This window comes from Gorilla gorilla, chromosome 9, assembly GCF_029281585.2.
Source record: "Gorilla gorilla gorilla isolate KB3781 chromosome 9, NHGRI_mGorGor1-v2.1_pri, whole genome shotgun sequence".
In the NCBI taxonomy this organism is placed as follows: Eukaryota; Metazoa; Chordata; class Mammalia; order Primates; family Hominidae; genus Gorilla; species Gorilla gorilla.
In genome coordinates this window covers 23,313,426-23,333,660 of record NC_073233.2, presented here as the reverse complement: position 1 = coordinate 23,333,660, position 20,235 = coordinate 23,313,426, and the positions used below count along the sequence as shown (strand labels likewise).

Here is a 20,235-nt window from a genome sequence, read left to right as displayed (position 1 = left end):
CCATCATTTATTTAGTACTATTGTGTCCCATGCTATTAAACCATTCTGTTATTTAATCTTCATAATAATACTACAGAGGTAGGTATTTTTAATCCCACATTAGAGTTGAGGAATAGTGGCTCAGGGAAGAAAAAAAATTATCCAGGGTCCCCCAGCTGGTAAGTGGGTGAGCCTAGATTTTAACTCACATCTATGAGAGTTCATGGAGTTTATAGGTGATAACACTGGTGAGTTGAGAGCATTCATACCTGGCTTATGAGTACAAGATGAGACTGCAGGTGTCAAAGGTATACCATCTTCATCCTTTTAAAATTTAACAGTTTTATAGACCTTCCTGTGTGGCCAATGCTTTCTTTACTTGTATTTTCCTCTTTCTGGCACCTTTCATCGTGCCCTAGTTTTGTAATTTTGGAGAACTAGGAATCCAAAAGATATCCCAAGAGGTTCCCGTTGGATTCTGTTCAGCCTCTTCTTCTTCCCCCCCCCCTTTTTTTTTTTGGAGATGGAATCTCATTCACTCTGTCCCCCAGGCTGCAATGCAGTTGTACAATCTCGGCTCACTGCATTCTTTGCCTCCTGGGTTCAAGGCATTCTCAGCCTCCCAAGTAGCTGGGATTACAGGTGCGCCACCATGCCCAGCTAAGTTTTTTTGTTTTGTTTTTTTTTTGTGTGTGTTTTGTTTGTTTGTTTTGTGTTTTTTTAGTAGAGACAGGATTTTACCATGTTGGCCAGGCTGATCTTGAACTCCTGACCTGAAGTAATTTGGCCGCCTTAGCCTCCCAAACTGTTGGGATTACAGGTGTGAGCCACTACACCTGGCCTCAGCTTCAATTATGAATTAATTCAAGCCTCCTTAGGTGACTCTTGCTAGAAGGTAAAGGTAGACAGGTGTATTAGGTCTTTCTGGCCTCTTGGCTTAGAATTTCTCAGTGTGGGTTCCAGACCACAAGCAGCCAAATCACTGAGGGCTTGCTAAAATGCAGATTCCTGGGCTCACTCTAGACTTTTGGCATTCAATTCTCTGGTGGTGGGCCCCTGAAATCTTCATTTCTAATGTGGGGTTGTTCTGGTTAAAATATAAGTATGAAGATCATTGGTCATAGTTGTTCTAGCTTATTAGATGTTTTGTGATTTGGTTTTGTTCTTTGATTTTAAAAAATCAGTAAAGCTATTTATTAATTATTTTATTAAAACTTGTATTTAGATAGCTTTTGGTCTCTGGCCATGGAGCAAGTAGGCTTTTTTCCCACCTTAATGGCCCCTAGGTGCCAGGTGCTAGGCCCAAGTTGTCTTCCTTAGTGGTGTGCTCCATGTTTCCAGCTTAGGCGAGGCAGGGAGCCTCATTTCTGTCCCTGAGCTGTTGCCTGGTTCTAAGGCACTGGCCAGCTCTCCAGTGGGTGGACCTTCTGATGCATTTGGTCCTGTTAAAATTATTTTTAAAATTCAGGTTTGTTTTTGTTACTTTCCTCCCAGAAGCAATTCTGGAATGATCAAAATTCCCAGCGTTTAATGTTTGTATTTTCCTCCCCTCTGTTCACTCTCTAAATAAAGGCCTCATGTTTTAATAGACACAATAACAGTAAAATTAGCTTGATTAGACTCTAGGTGGATTTAAAATGTAACCTAATGGCAGCTCTGTCTGGCTTGGAAATCATGCGTTTTATTTTGAGCAGAGAATGTTGGTATTTGCAATGACTGGTAAGGGATTAAATGATTATTGAATTAAAGTGGTCAAATAATACAAGCATCCCGTATCTTTAGATCCTGTCCTGGTGGTTTTGCCTATTGTATTTTTATTTTTTATTTATTTGATTTTGAGACAAGGTCTTTCTCTGTTGCCCAGGCTGGAGTGAAGTGGCACAATCATAGCTCATTGTAATCTCTAGCTCCTGGGTTCAAGGGATCCTCCTTCCTCAGCCTCCCAAGTAGCTGGGGCTGTAGGCAGGTGCCACCATGCCCATCTACCTATACTGTTTTGAGAAACTTGGGACCTCAGCTTGGAGTTTTAATCCTATCTGCCTTCAGTCCTTGGATTAAGAGTTCCTGGGTAATGCCACAAGAGAAAGTCAACAGAGTTGTCTTTCTTACCTCTGTTCCTTCCTCTGGTCTATGAGCCCTCTAGGTTCTTGGAAAGCTCAAAATGTGAAGCAAATTGTAGTTTAACAGCCTTGCGCCAAAGCATCCACAACTGGCCAGCTCCCTGCTCCCCAAAATATCCCAGCACATACTTTATTTTTATTTTTATTTTTATTTTTTTTTGAGACGGAGTCTCACTCTGTTGCCAGGCTGGAGTGCAGTGGCGCAATCTCAGCTCACTGCAACCTCCACCTCCCGGGTTCGAGTGATTCTCCTGCCTCAGCCTCCCGAGTAGCTGGGATTACAGGCACACACCACCACGCCCAACTAATTTTTTGTATTTTTACTAAGGACGGGGTTTCACCATGTTGGCCAGGATGGTCTCGATCTCTTGACCTTGTGATCCACCCGCCTCTGCCTCCCAAAGTGCTGGGATTACAGGCGTGAGCCACCACGCCCAGCCCCAGCACATACTTTCATTAAATAATAATCCCCTACACTGAGGTGGTGCAGTTCCTTTTGTTCAAGAGCTTTTACATCCACCCCCTAAAAGGAAAGTAGGGGCTTTATTAGGCTATTTACCAAGAAGAGGGGGAGGCAGAGATCATCCAACCAGTTATTACTGAGCCCAGTCTTATCTATGGCTTGCTCTTATTCAGCTGATTCTTGCCTGTGTGCTTGGTGGCACACCAGGTGTGAGAAAAGCAAGGTGAACAGTTTTGGGTTCTTAGGACAAAGAGTATATGCAGTATATGCTCTCGGCTTATTAAGAACCCAGAATATTTGGTAGAGAGTTTTGGGAGTAGGGGACAGACTCGTTAGCTGATGGTCATGGCTGCTTCATGTTGGAACCTTTAGTTTAAGCTTCTGAGCATTATTATAAGCATAGCCCAGGAGGTAAATGTAAAAATAATTTTCTTGCCAGTTTTTCCTGCATGGTATCCTAGCGACGATGTACTTTCTGTCCTTGGGTGTTGGGGCACCAACTGGGGCCGTATCAAAGCTTGCAGAGGGAAGGAATATGAAGGGCATGGTCAGTCACCCCTTTAAAAGTCAAGGCATAGTTTCTTTTTAGTTTATCTTTTGGAGAGTTTTTTAAATGCAGTTATTTTTAAGCAGCATTTTATGTTGTGATTACCGAAGTACTATATGTTTATTGTCTGACAACTTCAGAAACACAGAAAATTCCAAAGGAGGAAGTAAAAATCAACTGTAATTCTGACATTGTTAACATTTTGGTAAATATCCCTCTAGTAGTCTTTTATTTATTTATTTATTTATTAACTGAACTTTCAAACAATGATTAGGTTCTAAAATTATAGTGTATGGTAAAAAAAAACTCATAAAATCAAATGTACCCTAAACTACCATGGACAGTAATTTTTATGCACACTAAAATTAGGCTTAAGAGCAACAAAAATCTACATGAGGGCCAGGTGCTGTGGCTCGTGCCTGTAATCCCAGCACTTTGAGAGGGCAGGGCGGGAGGATCACTTGAGCCCAGGATTTGAAACCAGCTTGGACAACATAGTGAGTACCCATCTCTAAAAAAATTTAAAAAAAAATTAGCTGGGCATGGTGGCACATGCTTGTGGTGTCAGCTACTCAGAAGACTGAGGTGGGAGAACCACTTGAGCTCTGGGAGGTCGAGGCTGCAGTGAGCTGTGATTGTACCACTGCACTAACATGATGGAGCAAGAATTCTGTGTCTCAAAATACAAATACAAAAAAAAAAAAATCTGGGGGCAAAACCAATCTACCTTTAAGATTACTGTCAAACCCCTAATGGTGAGTAGATGATAGTAGAAAATTGAATTCTGTTCCAGCTTGCCTGTAAGGTTAATTTCATTCTGTTTTTTTGTTTTTGTTTTTGAGACAAAGTCTCACTCTGTCACCCAGGCTGGAGTGCAGTGGTGCAATCATAGCTCGCTGCAACCTCAAGCTCCTGGGCTCAAGAGATCCTCCCACCTCAGCAATGCCCAAAGTGCTAGGATTACAGGCGTGAACCGTCACATTCTGTTTTAATGTTAAGGTTCTATACTTTAATATGGGTTGATAAATTTACTTGTTGTGAGGATGACATGCCATAGTGGCATCACATTTTACCTCAGATAGTAGGTTCTGAGTCAACCAGTAAGAAAAATAAACACAGGTGCTTACCACCTCCCTCCCCAACAGACTCCCCCTTCCCCCTCCACACACAATTGGGATGATTTGTTTTGTAACATTTTGTTTTATTCAACAGTAAGTATTTAGTATATCATTTTAAAAGTTGTATGTATTCCATCGTAAGCATGTACCACAGTTTATTAACCAATTTCCTGTTGTACAATTAGATCATTTCCAATTACTTGCTCTTATAAAAATGATGAGATGAACATCCTTGCGGATACATCTTTGTGCTCATCCACAATGAAGTATTCTGGATAAATTCTTGGTTGCGGAATTGATGGTTCACAGGATATGAGCATTTTAAAGCCTTTTAATTCATATTGCCAAATTGTCCCCAAGGTCATTGCATGCTTCCTTTAAAGTGTCTTCTTGCCAACATTACTGGAAGTTATTATTCAAAGGAGTCTTGCATAGCATGCCTTTTTTGTTTTTTTGGATGACCCAGGGCTTCTATTCATTGTCTGGCCAATTTATCCTGGAAGGAGTACATGAAAGGAGGCTAGAGATGATAAGTGCTGATGGCTGGGTTGTGGGGGAGGGTGGGGAAAGATAACAGAAGGGTGAGCTTTGGAGGCCATTTCTTTACTCTGGCCTCCAAGCTATCTTCAGCAGACATCTAAAGACAGAATATTGCTTAATACTTAAAGGGCATATATAGTTTTAAAAAGCGTATTCACTATTATAATTTTTGATTTGGAAAATAATTTGGTCACCATAGAAGACTGGGAATGGCATTTGTATATTTATCTAAAAGGAAGTATGGTTTAAAAAAATATATGGAGAAACAATGTCCTAATCCAACCTAATCATTTTATTTTTATTTTCTTTTGAGACAAGGTCTCGCTTTGTCACCCAGGATGGAGTGCATCACAGATCACCGCAGTCTCAAATTCCTGGGCTCAAGCCATTCCCTCCCTGCCCCCACCCCTGCCTCAGCCTCCTGACTAGCTATGGCTGCAGGCTAGCGCTACCACGCCCGACCCAACCTCTTATTTTAGATAGAGACACTGATACCAGAGAGTGGAAGGGATTTCTGTATGGCCACACAGCAAACTGATGACTGAGTTGGAGCCTCAAGTGAAGGTTCCCAAATTCCTGTACAGCGCTCTTTTGCAGAGGTAGGACAGCCATGGATCAGGGAGAGATGAGAAAACAGACATAAGGGCCACTTTGGACAGATAGCCAGGCTCTCTTCTAGGGCCTGGGAGCCACCCTATGCCCCACCTGGATAAAAGCCCAGATGTGCCTAGCATGGCATTTCCACTTCTGCCTAATCATCTCCACCTGTGAATGGAAGCAAGCTTACACTTTAATACCCAGTGGTTTTGCCTGAACTTTCCCACCCACTGGGTAACGTCTCAGCTTTGTCAAGTATCCCTTCGTCAGGGATCCTTTCTTGATTGCCAAGACTTAAGGCTCCCTGGTGCATTCTTATAGCACCTCTGTAATCCCCTTGCAACAATGGTAATTACCTTGTTCTGTATTTAATATAGGTCTCCCTGACTAGAGTAGAAGCACTGTGAGTGTAGGAAGATTATCTGTTGCTCCTGGCATATACTAACCCTTAAATGTTTGCATGTGTGAATATTTGGACGGGTGCTAATGAATGAATTAGAAGTGTGTGTGGGCTGCTGAGAGGTGCTGTAGTTCTGATTGCCTGCAGGACCAGGAGAGTGATCCCTTATTGCCAAGGGTATTGAGAAAAGAGAGAAAGAAAAGAGACATAGTTGAGGTTGCCAGGGCAGAGACAAGCCAGAGGGTATGGTCTCCTTCGCTGGGTGCCTGATAGCGGCCTCCTGGGCGATGAGGTCGCAGTCACATCCAACCAAGCCTTCATTCCTGGCTTGTCAGAATCCGTTCCCGCAATTTACCAGGGGTTGTTAGAAGACTCCTTGAATCATTGTGGGGAAGAGCATTCAAGGTCAGGACTCTTGGAGGGGAGACGACAGCAACCCGGGTCTCCTGCAGCCTGGTCTTCCCAGCCGATGGGCACTTGCGGCAACGGATGACAGGTCTGCTGGTGTCTGGCTAGACGCCAGAACAGCGCAGTTCTGAGGCCGCAGGTCCTGCCCCTCCGCCCGTTTCCCTCCCCCTCCTCAGCCTCTCTACCCCTCCCACTTGCAGCATCCTCTACGAGGAAAGGAATGTGCTGGGCTCGGACGCGCCGTCCCGGCCGAACGGCAGCACCTGGGGCGCGCTCTGGACCGCTGGGGTCCGCCGTCTGGCGCTGCGCCACGTGCTTTGGTCGGTGCTGATGTCAAGTGGGTGTGGGCTCCTCGGAAAGGCCCCGGCGAGGAGGAGGAAGGCGCGCGATGCGCCGCGGGCGAGCTGAGGCCCCGGCGCGCTCCGTAGCCCAGCGCCGCTGACCGGTGGCCCGACCGGACTCGCGAAGCAGTCGCATGGAGCCGCGGAGCTGTCCTCCCTGGGACGCGTGCCCCGCCACGCTGGGGGTCTGGCAGGGGCGACCAAGGGGGGCCTGCAGGTGTGTGTGCGTGCTGTAACTTTCGGGGGGTCTGCGGGTTGTCGAGCGGACAGGGCGCAGGGTGCACGGGCTCCTTTTGGGGGTGCTTTGTGTCTGGGCGCGGGCGTGACTGGAGCCGGCTAGTCCCCGGCCAGCCATGAGCGAGGGAGCCGTAGCTGGCCGCTGGAGTTTCTGCAAGAGAATTCATTGAGCCGGCGCCCGGCTTTGGGTTACTCCTCGGGAAGGACGCCAAGGGAGCTGTTGTTGTTTTTAAAAATCGGGTCTCCAAGTACAGACTGCGTTCTTGTTAACAGGATTACCTCAGCAGCAGACAGCGCCGCTTCCCAAAATCGGCTGTGGTTGGGGACCCCACGGCCCCGCAGGCGTGCGGGCTGCGGGGACAGCAACTGGCCAGCAGTGGAGAGGGTGGGGACCGGGAGGTGGGCAAAGGCGACCCCGCCAAGCGTTCCGCCAAGTGTGCAGGGGCGCCTGCCCTTCCTCTACACCCACACTTGCCAGGAGCCGGCTACGGAGGAGGTAAGGGGTCAGCTTCTCGCCTGTAACAGCTCTGGTTTCAGACACACCTTCCCGGAGGAATGCAGAGGCTTTGTTCCAGGCGCCCGTCCCAGCCCCGAGCCCTGAAGCCCGCGTGCATAGGGCTGGGACTCCGGTGCCATTACTCATCTTTTATGGCAACGCCGGCAAGCTCCTAGGTAGGCAAGTTAATTATTAATGTGTCTAAGCTGGAGAGAGGAAATCTGAAAATGAGATTGGTGGGTTGCAGGCCTCCCCCTTTCTTTTTTGGCTTTGGCAAGGCAAGGTTTAAGCCCAAGGTATTGCAGTCTATTTCCCTAGAAGGATAAGGGCATTCCCCCAAGGCACCAGCACTGCCCCCGAAGGGTTCCCCTTTCGTTGTCAGTGGGACAGCCCCATCTCCTCCCAGAGGGCAGAAAGGGTGCATCCCTCAGTTTTTAATCTACTTTAGAACCCGTCTGTACCCCTCCTCCTTTGCCTTCCTAAACGCATCTCACTCCCATCCCCTTCCTCAAGGCAGCTTCCAGACCAGGTGTGGGAGACCTGAGTCCTCTCAGCAGGTAGAGTCTGAAACATTCTGAAAAATAGAAAAATGTTGCCCTGTCCCAGCCATGGTGCCTGAAAACCTCCTTGCGTGCTCCGCCAGTGCCCTTGGGTGTATTTTCAGGCCTAGGGGCTGTGGGCAGAGGAAGAGGTGTCTGTCAGGTGTCACCTGATTTGTCTCTCCCAGGCCCCTCAGCAGGAGGGGAGCAGAAAGGTCCAGGTGGGAAATAGAGAAGGTGGAGTGAGGCTCCTCCCTCAGGCAGTTTCAGTTTCCCTCCTGTTCTTGTCAGAGAGAGGGTGGGTCTAAGACTGATAGTTGTACAAGGTGTCCTGTTTGTGTGCTGGGGTATTTCTGGGTGGGGCCCTAATGAGTGGGAGTGGAAGGGCCCAGCCTTAAATGGAGGGCTGTGGACCAGGCTGGGCTCTGGGGAGGTGGGAGGGACGGGGGTTGGTTAGAGACAGACCTGAGGAGATTTTTTACCCCAGCCAGGGCCTTAGAAGAGTTGTGAAACTCAGCCTTCCTGGTAGCATTGTGTCTTAGAGACCTGGGAAGCTATGTGCTGGCTTAGGATACAGTTTTCAGTCCTGTTAACGGAAGGGTGGAATGACTGGACTGTAGAGTAAGTGCGATGAGGAAGATGAGCATGTCTTGGAAGTTGACATTCTGGGGAGTGCAAGAGGCGGCTGAGTTTATGTAAAGGGGGGACGGGCAAAGGCAAGAAGTGTGGGGAGTAGGGTGGGCTTACTGGAGGCAAGGAGTGCAGGAAGGCAGATTTTAGCACTGGGTGTGGGCTGTGTATCAGAGAGGTGCTCCCAGACAGGCTGCTGTGCTCCCTCCCCCTCCTCCCAATTTTCTATCCCCTTTCTCAGTGACTTGGTTTGCTGAGTTCGCCTGCCTCTCTGCTCTGCTCTCCATGGGCTGGGCTGCTCCAGTCCCTACCTCACTCCAGCCTTCCAGGGAGAAAATGAGTGAAGGAAGGCTTGGCTTTAAAGAGGCTGTTGACTCTGATACCCTGGGTTGTTGGGGAATCAGTGCCACCTGCCCTGCCACCTGGGTTTGCGGTGTGTACACTCCATGGCAGCCCTCCCCTAACACACAGGGCTCTTGCTTGTAGAGTGCCACCTTCTCCAACCCTGCCCTGAGCTGCTGGTACTCTGTGAGTTGAGGATTTGAAGATGGCCTTGATTAGGAACAAGGTTTTTCTATTATGAAAAGTCTGCTCAAGCCAGCCGTCTAACGTCTCACCTTTTGGCCTGCTGGCCATGGCTGCATATTCGTGGATAATGGCCCAGCCAAGATGGCCTGGGGCAGCTACTACCCAAAGTGATTCCCGGAAAGAGTAGGTGGGTAGCGGGGTCCCTCGGGCACTGAGAGTGAGAGGGCATCAGAGGTTATAGGTTAGGGGGAAAGTGAGGCAGGTATCAGACTGTGGAATGGTGGGGTGAGGATGTCATAGTCACTATGGATTGTGAGGTCAGAGGACTGAGTAGGGCTAGCTTGGAAATTCCCCATGTGTCTTGCTCCTAATGTCTGCACTGGATGGAGCAGGCTATGGTGAGTCCAACATCAGTGGAGGCCTCTGTCCTGGGGCCTGACTCCCCTTGCTCTCAGGGGAAAGGGGCAGCCTGTCTCTCTGCACCAGCTCCTTAGCTTGTCTTCTCTCTTCCCTCTTAAAAGAGGCACTTGGTTGATGGTGGTTACTGAGTTCCTCAGTAGCAGCTGTGGCAGGGAGGCTTTTCCTGGGATGGGTGGCAGGAGAAGCTCCCTAGGCTAAGAGAAGGGTGCTCTGATGGTTTGTTCTGACTCAGGCAAGATCAGGAGGAGAAATAGACTAAAGACCCTGGCAGTACTTGCAGTCTTGGTTTGCAAAAGCACAAAATTCCAACCTAGGGTTTGTACTATATCTGGTGAAGGGAAAAGAAGCCAGTGTTCCAGGCCTATACCCTGTGAGTACCCAGGAATGAGGGGAGAGAGAATGAGGGGTTAATTGAAGCAGTGTGGCAATTTCTTTGGAGGCTTGGGCTCAAATTCAGTGTCTGCTACTTATTAGCTTTGTGTCCTTCAGCTTCTCTGAGTCTCAGTTTCTTTGCCTGTTTGTTAAGTAGGGACAAGGCCACTCCCCCATCCTCAGGACAATTGTGAGAATTGTATGAGATGATTGTAAAGGATTTAATGCAGTACTTACCAATTGATAGCTATTATTTTTCATTAATTAAGGCAGCTAGAGAGTCCTTGGATCATTAGCTGAGAGGTTTTTTTGTTTTGTCTGTTTTTTAAATGTAGAAAATAAGAATGTCAAGAATGTATTTTGTGCTGCTACCAGAGGCCATACCTGGGCCCCTAGGTTCGGATGAGACAACTATCCTAGAAGGGTTTCATCTGACTTCCATATCAAACCTGTTTCCAGCCTCCAGATATTCAAAGAGGCCTTGGAGAACCCTGAATCTCTGACCGCAGGCATACAGCATAGCTGAACTGGAAAGGTCACCTGCTCAAACTCCTGCTGAAGCAGCCTTCTCTGGTCCAGCCAGGATTAGGGAATATTAGTCCGAAGAGCAACTGGATACCTGTCACATTTTAGCTGCGTGACTCTAGACGAGTCCTTTTATCTCTTTGAGCCAGTGTCCTTTGAGAATAATAAAACCTACCTCACACAGTTGTTCTTATGCTCAAACAGGACAACGTATGCTCAACTGTAATGCAGCATTGCATATTATTGATAGCTAACTAGATACTAGTGATCTCAGTATGTTCATATATTATCTCATTGAATTCTCACAGCAAGTTATGATGCAACTTAATTATTGTCCACATTTCATTAATGAAGAAGTTGAGCTGTTAGGGATTGTAATTGTTATTGTTGGATAGCTGACTCCTTACTGGAAATCATGCATCTGAAGACCTATCTCCCAAAGTAGGAATAAACTAAAGTTCCTACAAATATGTTTGCATGCTGCCTTTCTTCCACTGACCTATTCTAATATCCCAGGCTAAGTCTGAACATAAATTTGTAAAATAAGTTTGCTATTTTTGTGCCCCTCTCTGCCCCCTCATCCATAGGGTCTGTGGGGCTGATGGACACAGTGCCTTCTTGTCTGTGACTTTTAAGCGTCACTTGCATGGGGTTGTAACCCTTTTTGCACTCACGCTAGCTAGTAGTTCCTTTTAAGAAAGAGGTTGCTAGTTTGATTTGAGTTTAGGCAGGGGAAATGTTTGGTCTAGAGCTGACTGTTAGGCTCAGAGTTTTCAAGGTCCCATCTTTCTTTCTGACGCATCTGGTAAGCTGTTTTGCTCTGTTCCAGATGATCTGCCAGTGAACAGAGGTCTGAAGTTCTCAATGTGTTAGAAAAAAAATGTAAAAGGAACAACAACAACAAAAAAACGCCCTGCGAAAATAAGGGCTCCCAGCTGGTGGTGTTTCAGACACAGGCATTGCTCATTAACGGAGTTATGATCACAGCCCCGAATTCATTCTCTTTACTTTTGTAGCATGTTTATAAGATTACAAAAAGGCTGTCACTTTGTGGGTTATTTTCTCTTTTTATTACATGAACAACATTTGTGCAGGTGTGACACCAATAAAGCAATACAGATCTGGTTTGGAATAAAAAGTGAGATACCACGGGTGAGGCTCTAGGTGTGCTTAAGAGATTCTAGAGCTCTGGTTAGCAAAGAAAGTTTCCACGGCATGGAGCTGTGCACTCTGCTCCTGTAGCAGCCTGCTGGTGTCGTCAGAGTGGGCATAGTTCCTGTCCTTTTACTGGAACTTGGAGTGACTTGTCTGAAGTCAGGTAGTCAGATGTGTAATGGCAGAGACTGGACTCCAGGTCCCTGACTTTTCGGACTCAGAGGCAAGCGGTCTTATTTGTCCTGACAATAATTTAAATAATTTTTCCTATTATGTACACTTTGTGGGAAATTTAGAATATTATACTACAGAGAAGATGGAGGAAATTAAGGACCAAGCACCAAAGACAACCACTGTCCATATTTTGATGGATTTTGAAAAACCTTTTCTCTTTGTTTTGTTTGTTTAGAAATGGGGACATTTGTTTTTGTCAGGGGAGATTTGCTATTTGCTTGTTATTTATACATCTCTGGGCATATCTAATTTCCTCCCTTGGAACAGGCATTCTTTCTGTAAGCTTTGATTCTCTACAAATTCAGGTGAAGTTCTTTATTTTATGTAAAGCACTGTACTAGGTACTGTAGGGGAAAGAGATGAGCAAGCCATTCCTCTCTTCGGAATTTACAATTAAGTGGGAAAGGCAGATGTGTACTTAACCCATTAGTACAGGTAGAGTAGTAATAACAAACATTTCTGATAGCCAGCCCTTTCCATGTGCTTTATACAAGTTACTCACATTTAATCCCCCATCAACCTTGTGAAGGAGGCATTGCCCATTTTATAATTGTAGAAACTCAGAGGTTAGTTTGCCAAAGGTGATAAAACTAGCAGCCACCCAAGCTGCGATCCAAATCCAGGTTGTCCCATTACAAAAGTAAGTGTCCTCTGTTATGAAAAACGGCTGGTATCACAAATCCCAGAGAAGGGAAGCTCAAAGTCAAAGTCCTTTGTGAAGAAGGAAGAGATGGTACATATCTCTTTGTCATTCCCTCTCTCATCCTTTCTCTCTCTCTGATTCTAATTATATTGAGTAATATTTGTTGTCTTTTTTTTCCCTGCTTAGAATCTTTTGTTTATTTGGGTCATTTGATAATAAATCTGAGTATTGGAACTGGAGGGGAATGGAAAGGTTATCTAGACTATCCTTTTTACTTTCTTTTTTTTTCAAATTTTTAATTTTAAGAGATGAGGTGTTGCTCTGTTGCCCAGACTGGAGTGCAGTGGTGTGATCATAGCTCACTGCAGCATCCAACTCCTGGGCTCCTGACTCAGCCTCCCAAGAAGATAGGACTACAGGTGTGAGCTACCATGCTTGGCTGTTTTTTTCTTTTTTTAGAGGTGAGATCTCGCTATGTTGCCCAGGCTGGTCTAGAACTCCTGGCCTCAAGTGATCCTCCTGCCTGTCTCCTGAGAAGCTGGGATTACAGGCATCAGCCACTGCATCTGGTTCTTTTTATTTTCTTACTGGAGAAAACTGAGTCTCAGAGAAGAGAAGTGACCTGGGCATACAGAATAGTTTTTAGTTAAGTGAGGACCAGAACCCAAGTTTTCTTTTCACCAGAGTTTCCCAAAGTGTGGAATGATATGGGGTAATACAGGGGTGAATCTTTCTTTTCTTTTCTTTCTTTTGAGACAGAGTTTCACTCTTGTCACCCAGGCTGGAGTGCAATGGCGTGATCTCAGCTCACTGCAACCTCCGCCTCCCAGGTACAAGCAATTCTCCTGCCTCAGCCTCCCAGGTAGCTGGAATTACAGGCATCTGCCACCAAGCCCAGCTAATTTTTTTGTATTTTTTAGTAGAGATGGGGTTTCATCATCTTGGCAAGGCTGGTCTCAAACTTCTGACCTCAGGTGATCCGCCTACCTTGGCCTCCCAAAGTGCTGGCATTATAGGCATGAGCCACCATGCTGGGCCTAGGGGTGAATATTTCTTAATAGTTTTTTTTTATGTGAGTATGTAATGTTTTTCATGTGTGTTTGAAGAAAAATATAACTAGAACATCAAAGTCATCATTTGACAGCTGTTATGCTTAGGATATAGCTAGAGTCCTTGTGGTCTATTTAAAGGAAAAAAGTGGAAGTACAGGTTGGACAAGATGTGGCAGAAATTACAGAGGCAGTGTGAACGATGTGTGGTTAATGTTAGGGAAACAGTGCATTTACACCAGTTTACACTTCCTCCTAATGGATTCACCTGCCTGGCCAGCTTTATTATTTCAGGGGCAAGTAGAAGGGAGCCAACCCTTAGTGAAAACATACTACTTGCTGGGCATTTTACCAGCTGGTCAGTATCAACGGGCTCATTGTACTGACGTGTATATATTGAGAAAGCTCAGAGAAATTGATTAACAAGCTCAAGGTTACAGAGGATAGGTTGGAGAGTGAAGGTTCAGATCCCAGCTTGGGCTGCTTCAGTTGCCCCTTATAGCCACCTGCTGCCTTCCACAAGGTGAGTGAGCCTAGGACCTTTCTCCTCCTAGGTCTGACTCCTGTTGGGATTTGAAGGTACCAGACTCAAGTGGAAATGAATGTGGTTGGGTTGCTAGGTTGTTGCTGTAGCCTGCTAATTTAAGGCTTGATTTTGATAGAATTTTAAAGAATGTGCAGTATTTATCAAATCTGACTCATGCTATTCAGTGATAGAACCCTTATCCTGCTTCTGTCCATGTTGTGATGACGCCATGTGAATTGTGAGCCCCAGGAAGATGTAGATTGTGAATGACTCTTGAGATTGAGTCATGTATCCATACTTTCAGAGTTCAGAGAATCAACTAGTAGGCATTTACCTAGAGTGGAGCTGTGGAGGTGAGATGTGGGCTGCTTCCACGTTAGCTGAAGAAACCTGGAGCTGTAGGTTATAGAGAGAAGAATGACTTTCAGGGCCCCTTGTGGGACGTTTTGTCTAGAACAATGGGATCCAAGCTTTGGGTCCCTCCTAAACCAACCAAGAAGGTTCAACTTCTTAGTGCTTTAGGACTACATGGAGCATAGCCTCTTGCACAAGGCAAACAGTCACTGTGCATCTGCCATGTGGTAGGTGCTATGAGAGTGGAGTGGGCCAGATGATGGGCCCCTCCAAAAGATGTCCATGTGCTAATACCCAGAACCTGTGAATATGTTACCTTATATGGGAAAAGGGACTTTTGGATATGATGAAGGGAAGGACTTTGGGATGGGAAGATCATTCTGGATTATCTGGGTGGGCCCATGTAATCAGAAGGGTCCTTATAAGATCAGAGTAAGGGAAGGAAATATGAGGAGGGTAGTAGAGGTTGGAGCGTTGTGCCCTTGAGCCAAGGAATGTGGGCAGCCTCTAGAAACTGGAAGAGGCAAGGAATGGATTCTGCCCTAGGGCCTCCTGAGGATCACGGCTCTGCTGACTCTTTGATTTCAGTCCAGTAAGACTGATTTTGGACATCTTACCTCCGAAACCTTAGGATGATAAATTTATGTTGTTATAAGTACCTAAATTTATGATAATTTGTTACAGCAGCAATAGGAAGCTAATATAGATAGACACAGAAGATAAACAGTGAATATAGCATATCTCTGCCTTCAAGCAGCTCTCAGTCTAGTGGGGAAGACAGGCAAGTCAACAGCCAATTTTTTATTTTTTATTTTTTTGAGACAGGGTCTTGCTGTGTCACCCAGGCTGGAGGGCAGTGGCGTGAATTTGGCTCACTGCAAATTCCACCTCCTGGATTCAAGTGATTCTCCTGACTCAGCCTCCGAAGTAGCTGGGGTTATAGGTGCCTGCCACCAAGCCCGGCTAATTTTTGTATTTTTTGTAGAGACGGGGTTTCACTGTGTTGGCCAGGTTTGTTTTGAACTCCTGACCTCAGTTGATCCGCCCGCCTTGGCCTCCCAAAGGGTTGGGATTACAGGTGTGAGCCACCGTGCCCAGCCTCAACAGCCACTTTTGATAATAGTGGTAGTGTCCGAATAGGGCTATTAATCGAGGATTCTGTGGGACCTAATCCAGCCTGACCTTAGGGGTGCCACTGAGGATAAGTTGGAGGAAGGTGGGCAGGGAAGAGCCTTTATGGCGGGAAAAAAAAGAGCATCAATGTCATCTCAGTCAGATCAGAAAACTAGGTGGAGTTTACTGGCAGTCCTTGCAAGGGAGAAAGCTGGTTCCATCTAAATTGGTGCAGTCTCCGTGGCTGTTTTCAGACTTAAGCCTTTTGGGCCTTGCATAATTGGGGAGACAGGTTGAAAAGTCCTGTTTCCTCTTCAGGGTTGTGTGATAATACAGTTGATTGTTCCAGGCACTGCCGTGGCTTTTTTACACATTGTCCGATCTAATCCTCAAAACAATTGCCTGAGGTAGGGACTGTTTTCCTCATCCTATGATTGAGGGAAATGAGACTTAAGTTAATCAGGCCCAACACCACACAGCTTGTAAGTAGTGGGGCTGAGATTCGAATCCAGGTCTTTAGGTGTCAGAGCCCATGTTCTGAGCATGGTTTTCTGCGGTAGAAAGTCCACTTGGCGCTTCTACACAGCAAAAGAAACTACCATCAGAGTGAACAGGCAACCTACAAAATGGGAGAAAATTTTTGCAATCTACTCATCTGACAAAGGGCTAATATCCAGAATCTACAATGAACTCAAACAAATTTACAAGAAAAAAACAAACAACCCAATCAACAAGTGGGCGAAGGACATGAACAGACACTTCTCGAAAGAAGACATTTATGCAGCCAAAAAACACATGAAAAAATGCTCACCATCACTGGCCATCAGAGAAATGCAAATCAAAACCACAATGAGATACCATCTCACGCCAGTTAGAATGGCAATCATTAAAAAGTCAGGAAACAACAGGTGCTGGAGAGGATGTGGAGAAATAGGAACACTTTTACACTGTTGGTGGGACTGTAAACTAGTTCAACCATTGTGGAAGTCAGTGTGGCGATTCCTCAGGGATCTAGAACTAGAAATACCATTTGACCCAGCCATCCCATTAATGGGTATATACCCAAAGGACTATAAATCATGCTGCTATAAAGACACATGCACACGTATGTTTATTGTGGCACTATTCACAATAGCAAAGACTTGGAACCAACCCAAATGTCCAACAATGATAGACTGGATTAAGAAAATGTGGCACATATACACCATGGAATACTATGCAGCCATAAAAAATGGTGAGTTCACGTTCTTTGTAGGGACATGGATGAAATTGGAAATCATCATTCTCAGTAAACTATCGCAAGAACAAAAAACCAAACACTGCGTATTCTCACTCATAGGTGGGAATTGAACAATGAGAGCACATGGACACAGGAAGGGGAACATCACACTCTGGGGACTGTTGTGGGGAGGGGGGAGGGATAGCATTGGGAGATATACCTAATGCTAGATGACGAGTTAGTGGGTGCAACGCACCAGCATGACACATGTATACATATGTAACTAACCTGCACATTGTGCACATGTACCCTAAAACTTAAAGTATAATAATAATAAATTAAAAAAAAAAGTCCACTTGGCCAGATATGAGAGGACCTGAGTTCTAGTCCTAGGTCTGCTTCTTGTTAGACTTAGAGCAGGTCAACCTACTTACCAATCTGTTTTCCTGTCTGTAAAAGGAGATAAGAGGCCAGCCTGCCTCAGAGATGTTGTGAGTTCAGGGCAATGTTGCCTGAAGGCAACGTGTCTCAGACACCTCTGGAGAGGGCCTTGATAGTGAACCCCATCCCCTTAAAGGTCATTGAGGTGGGTTGGGGAATTTGGCCACAGGGGATCATTGAGGTGTCCACATGGGGCTATTATATTTGCATCTGTGGGTAGTGGTGGAGATAGAAAGTGGGCAAGAAACAGCAGAGTGGCCTGTCTCAGGGCACTGGGAGTGGGGTATAAGTCTAGGAGAGAGAGGTGTGGCCTGCATCATGTTTTCTCCAAAGACATGAATGCTGGAGGCTGCTGAGGAGAAAAACCTTTCTTGTCTTGGGGTCAAGTGACAAGCATTTAGTCCCAGCCCTGCCACTTAACCATCTGTGTGATTTGAGGCAAGTTGGCTGGAGTTCCGTAACCTCCATTTTCTCATATGTAAAACAGGGCTAATGATTCCCATGTTGCAGAGCATGTGAAAGCATCCTGTCCCTTTCCTGGTATGCAGTGGACATTGATAAATAGTGGTGAACTCTAGATCACTTTAGTATTTCCCGGGGTTAATCCAATAAGTCCCAATTCTTTGCAGGATTCCACATTTCTCCCTTGCCTTTCAGACTCACTTAGGCACATTGTAGTTGGATGTGAAGGAAGGTCTGGCCATAGAATGAGACCCCCATGAATTCTTGAGGGGGAAGACCCTGTGCTTCCTGGCAGGAGATGCTGATCAGTGTTTTTCTGGTGGCTGCAGTGGGTACGCAGGGCCATTTTGGAAGCGAGAATGTTTGTCTTGCCAAGTACGAGATTGAGTGTCACCGGTTTGCTTTCTGGGAATAATGGCTGTGCCGATGAAATAGATTTATGGCACTGAGGTACGTCAGAGATGAGACTGACTTTTTTTTCCCACTTTAAATGTTGATGTTTTCTAATTATTCAAATAATATGCTTATTTTAGAATATTGGGAAAGTATCAAGAAAGAAAAAAATGTCTGCTTCTAAGTCCAGGGGTGATTACTGCTAACGTTTTGGTAAATTTCCCTTTCTTCTTTTTTCAAATGCACATAAGCTTTTTTTTTTTAATATGCTTTATGCACTTACGATATCATGTGTATTTCCCAGATCATTACATATTCCTTAAGAACATTTTTATTTGGTACATAACAGTCTGTGGTGCACACATGCCATAATATTCTTAATCATTCCCTGTTCCATAGTTAGGCATTTAGATTGCTTCTACTTTTCTCCTAAAATACATAAAAATATTTCACTTTTTAAAGAACGATTTTCTTAAATTCCTGGAACTGGGATTCCTAGATCAAAGAATAAGCATATTTAAAAGTGTATTTTGGTGGACTCTTCTATTTACCTTATATTAAAAAGCAAAAAAGTTATGGTGTGGTGAGGCGGCTGCAGGCCAGCTTGGGTGAGGTCCCTGTTTCTGACCATTGTGCACAGAAGGCTGCCTCCTTGCCGCTCACTTGCTTCCTGGCGGACAGTACAATCAGCCTCTTGTGGTTTGCCAGTGAAATTTAAGTACTGGGTCAGCCTTTCCAGTGCTTCCCTCTCTGTCAGGAAGTTCGTCTGTGAATCTAACCTAAATCTCATCTGCATTTTAAATCCTCACCTGCTGTCGCTTCCCCTCAGTGGAGTGGAACAGAGCAAAGCTGCGCACTGTCTGCAGGCAGCCTTGTTCACCTCTCTCCCCTGACCACTGCGACGCCAGCTGCCAGCCTTATGTTACCCTGGAGGAAATTTGAGGGTCTCTGGCTACTGCTGTCGAGACTGGGAGGGCGGTCCTTGCATCGAGTTGCTGCTGATAACAACAGGTAGGGTTTCTGAATCCTAGAGTGCCCATGCTGTGCGGGCCAGCATCTACCGTGCCCTCTGCAGAACTTGTGGGGGCAATTAGCATTCAGAGTGGCACTCTCCTCTGGATGCTGTGGGTCTATCAGATTCATTCTTTGGGGGAAAAAAAATGTGGCTGGAGCAGGGACTAATTGCGTTTCAGCCCCAATTGCATTGGCCAAGTGGTAAATGTACAGTGAAGGAAGATGGCCAGGCAAGGAGGGGTGTTTGAGAACATTCTGGTAATAGGAAATCTGGCTGTCATTGTGGGAGGGAAAGATCCCACCCTGGGCCTCCCACCCTTGGCATAAAGCAGCTGTGCCCTCTACCAGAACAGCCTTGGCCACCTTTCTTAGCGTGGGTCCATTGTTGAGAGCTGACAGCTTTATTACGGAGCAGTAGGATGTTAATTTGGAAGAGAAATGAATATAGCTGCAACTTCATGGGCAGCAAGAGGCCCCTTGTGTCCCCTCACTTAGGCATTTTAGAGCTGGCTGGCGATTGGCCAGCAGGGTGGAGCGAGTCACACAGGAAAGAGTCTGGGAATTGAGTCCTTGCAGCACCTGTGAGAATATCTGAGCATGGCTAGAAGCCCAGAGGAGATGGAGCCTGAAGCCTCCCGGGGACCCAGTCTGGGCTGACTGACCTCCAGCTCCCTGCCCTCCCCTCTATCACAGCACCTGGAGGTCCTGCCTTAATGTTAACTGCTTGATGCTCCCAGCTTGTCCTTGGAAGTTCTACACACGTAAGATGAGATGCCTTGTTTTACACTTTGCTATTCCCTCCTTCAGTGTCTCATACAGTGTAGGTCTTGATTGAAATGAAATCAGCATTTAAGAGGCAAAACCCAGTGGTTTTGGGCACTCAATAAAGAAGCTAGTTCTCTGCTCTTCAGCTCCCATTTAAAATATCCATGTCAGAGTGTTATTCATCCTTTTGAAGAGGGGAAGCTTTTTCTGTCTCCCTTTATAGTTATACCAAATTCTCTTTGGTGCTGAATGTCACTGTACTTTTAGCCTAGTGGGTTGAAGTTGGAGGCCAAAGTCCCCACTGCAAGGCCTTAGCCCAGTGAGTGCCACCCCTGGCTGCACATTAGAATGCCTTGGGGAGCTTTTAAAAAATATGTCTGGGACCTAGTGCCAGAGATTCTGATTTATTTGGCCTGGACTGGGGCTCTGGCATCATTTTAGAAACAGTCCACTGAATAAGGAGTAAGGTGTGTCTGCCATACCTTATCAGCAGTTTCCGTTTACGGGAAGATACATAGTAGAAGCCTGTGACATCTGCAGCAGTAGGTTACTCCACATCCTTTTTGGAAGCAGAAAGGATAAAGTGCCAAATGAGAGCATTGCATCA

General features: G+C 45.8%; 1 protein-coding gene across 10 annotated transcripts in view; it reads left to right on the top strand.

Annotated features, from left to right (window-relative positions):
* PLEKHA7 (pleckstrin homology domain containing A7) overlaps positions 1-20,235 on the top strand; it is a 243,685-nt gene that overhangs the window by 81,660 nt on the left and 141,790 nt on the right. For 2 of the 10 annotated variants that reach the window (XM_055355899.2, XM_055355898.2), the window contains exon 1: positions 6,156-6,730. The exons of 6 other annotated variants lie outside the window; for them this stretch is intronic. In XM_055355899.2, coding sequence (XP_055211874.1) covers positions 6,648-6,730 — 83 coding nt within the window. In that variant the 5' untranslated portion in view covers positions 6,156-6,647. Of the gene's footprint in view, positions 1-6,155; positions 6,731-6,773; positions 7,247-20,235 lie in introns of those variants that run through there. 2 more of the 10 variants (XM_055355909.2, XM_055355906.2) reach the window with 2 other exon arrangements.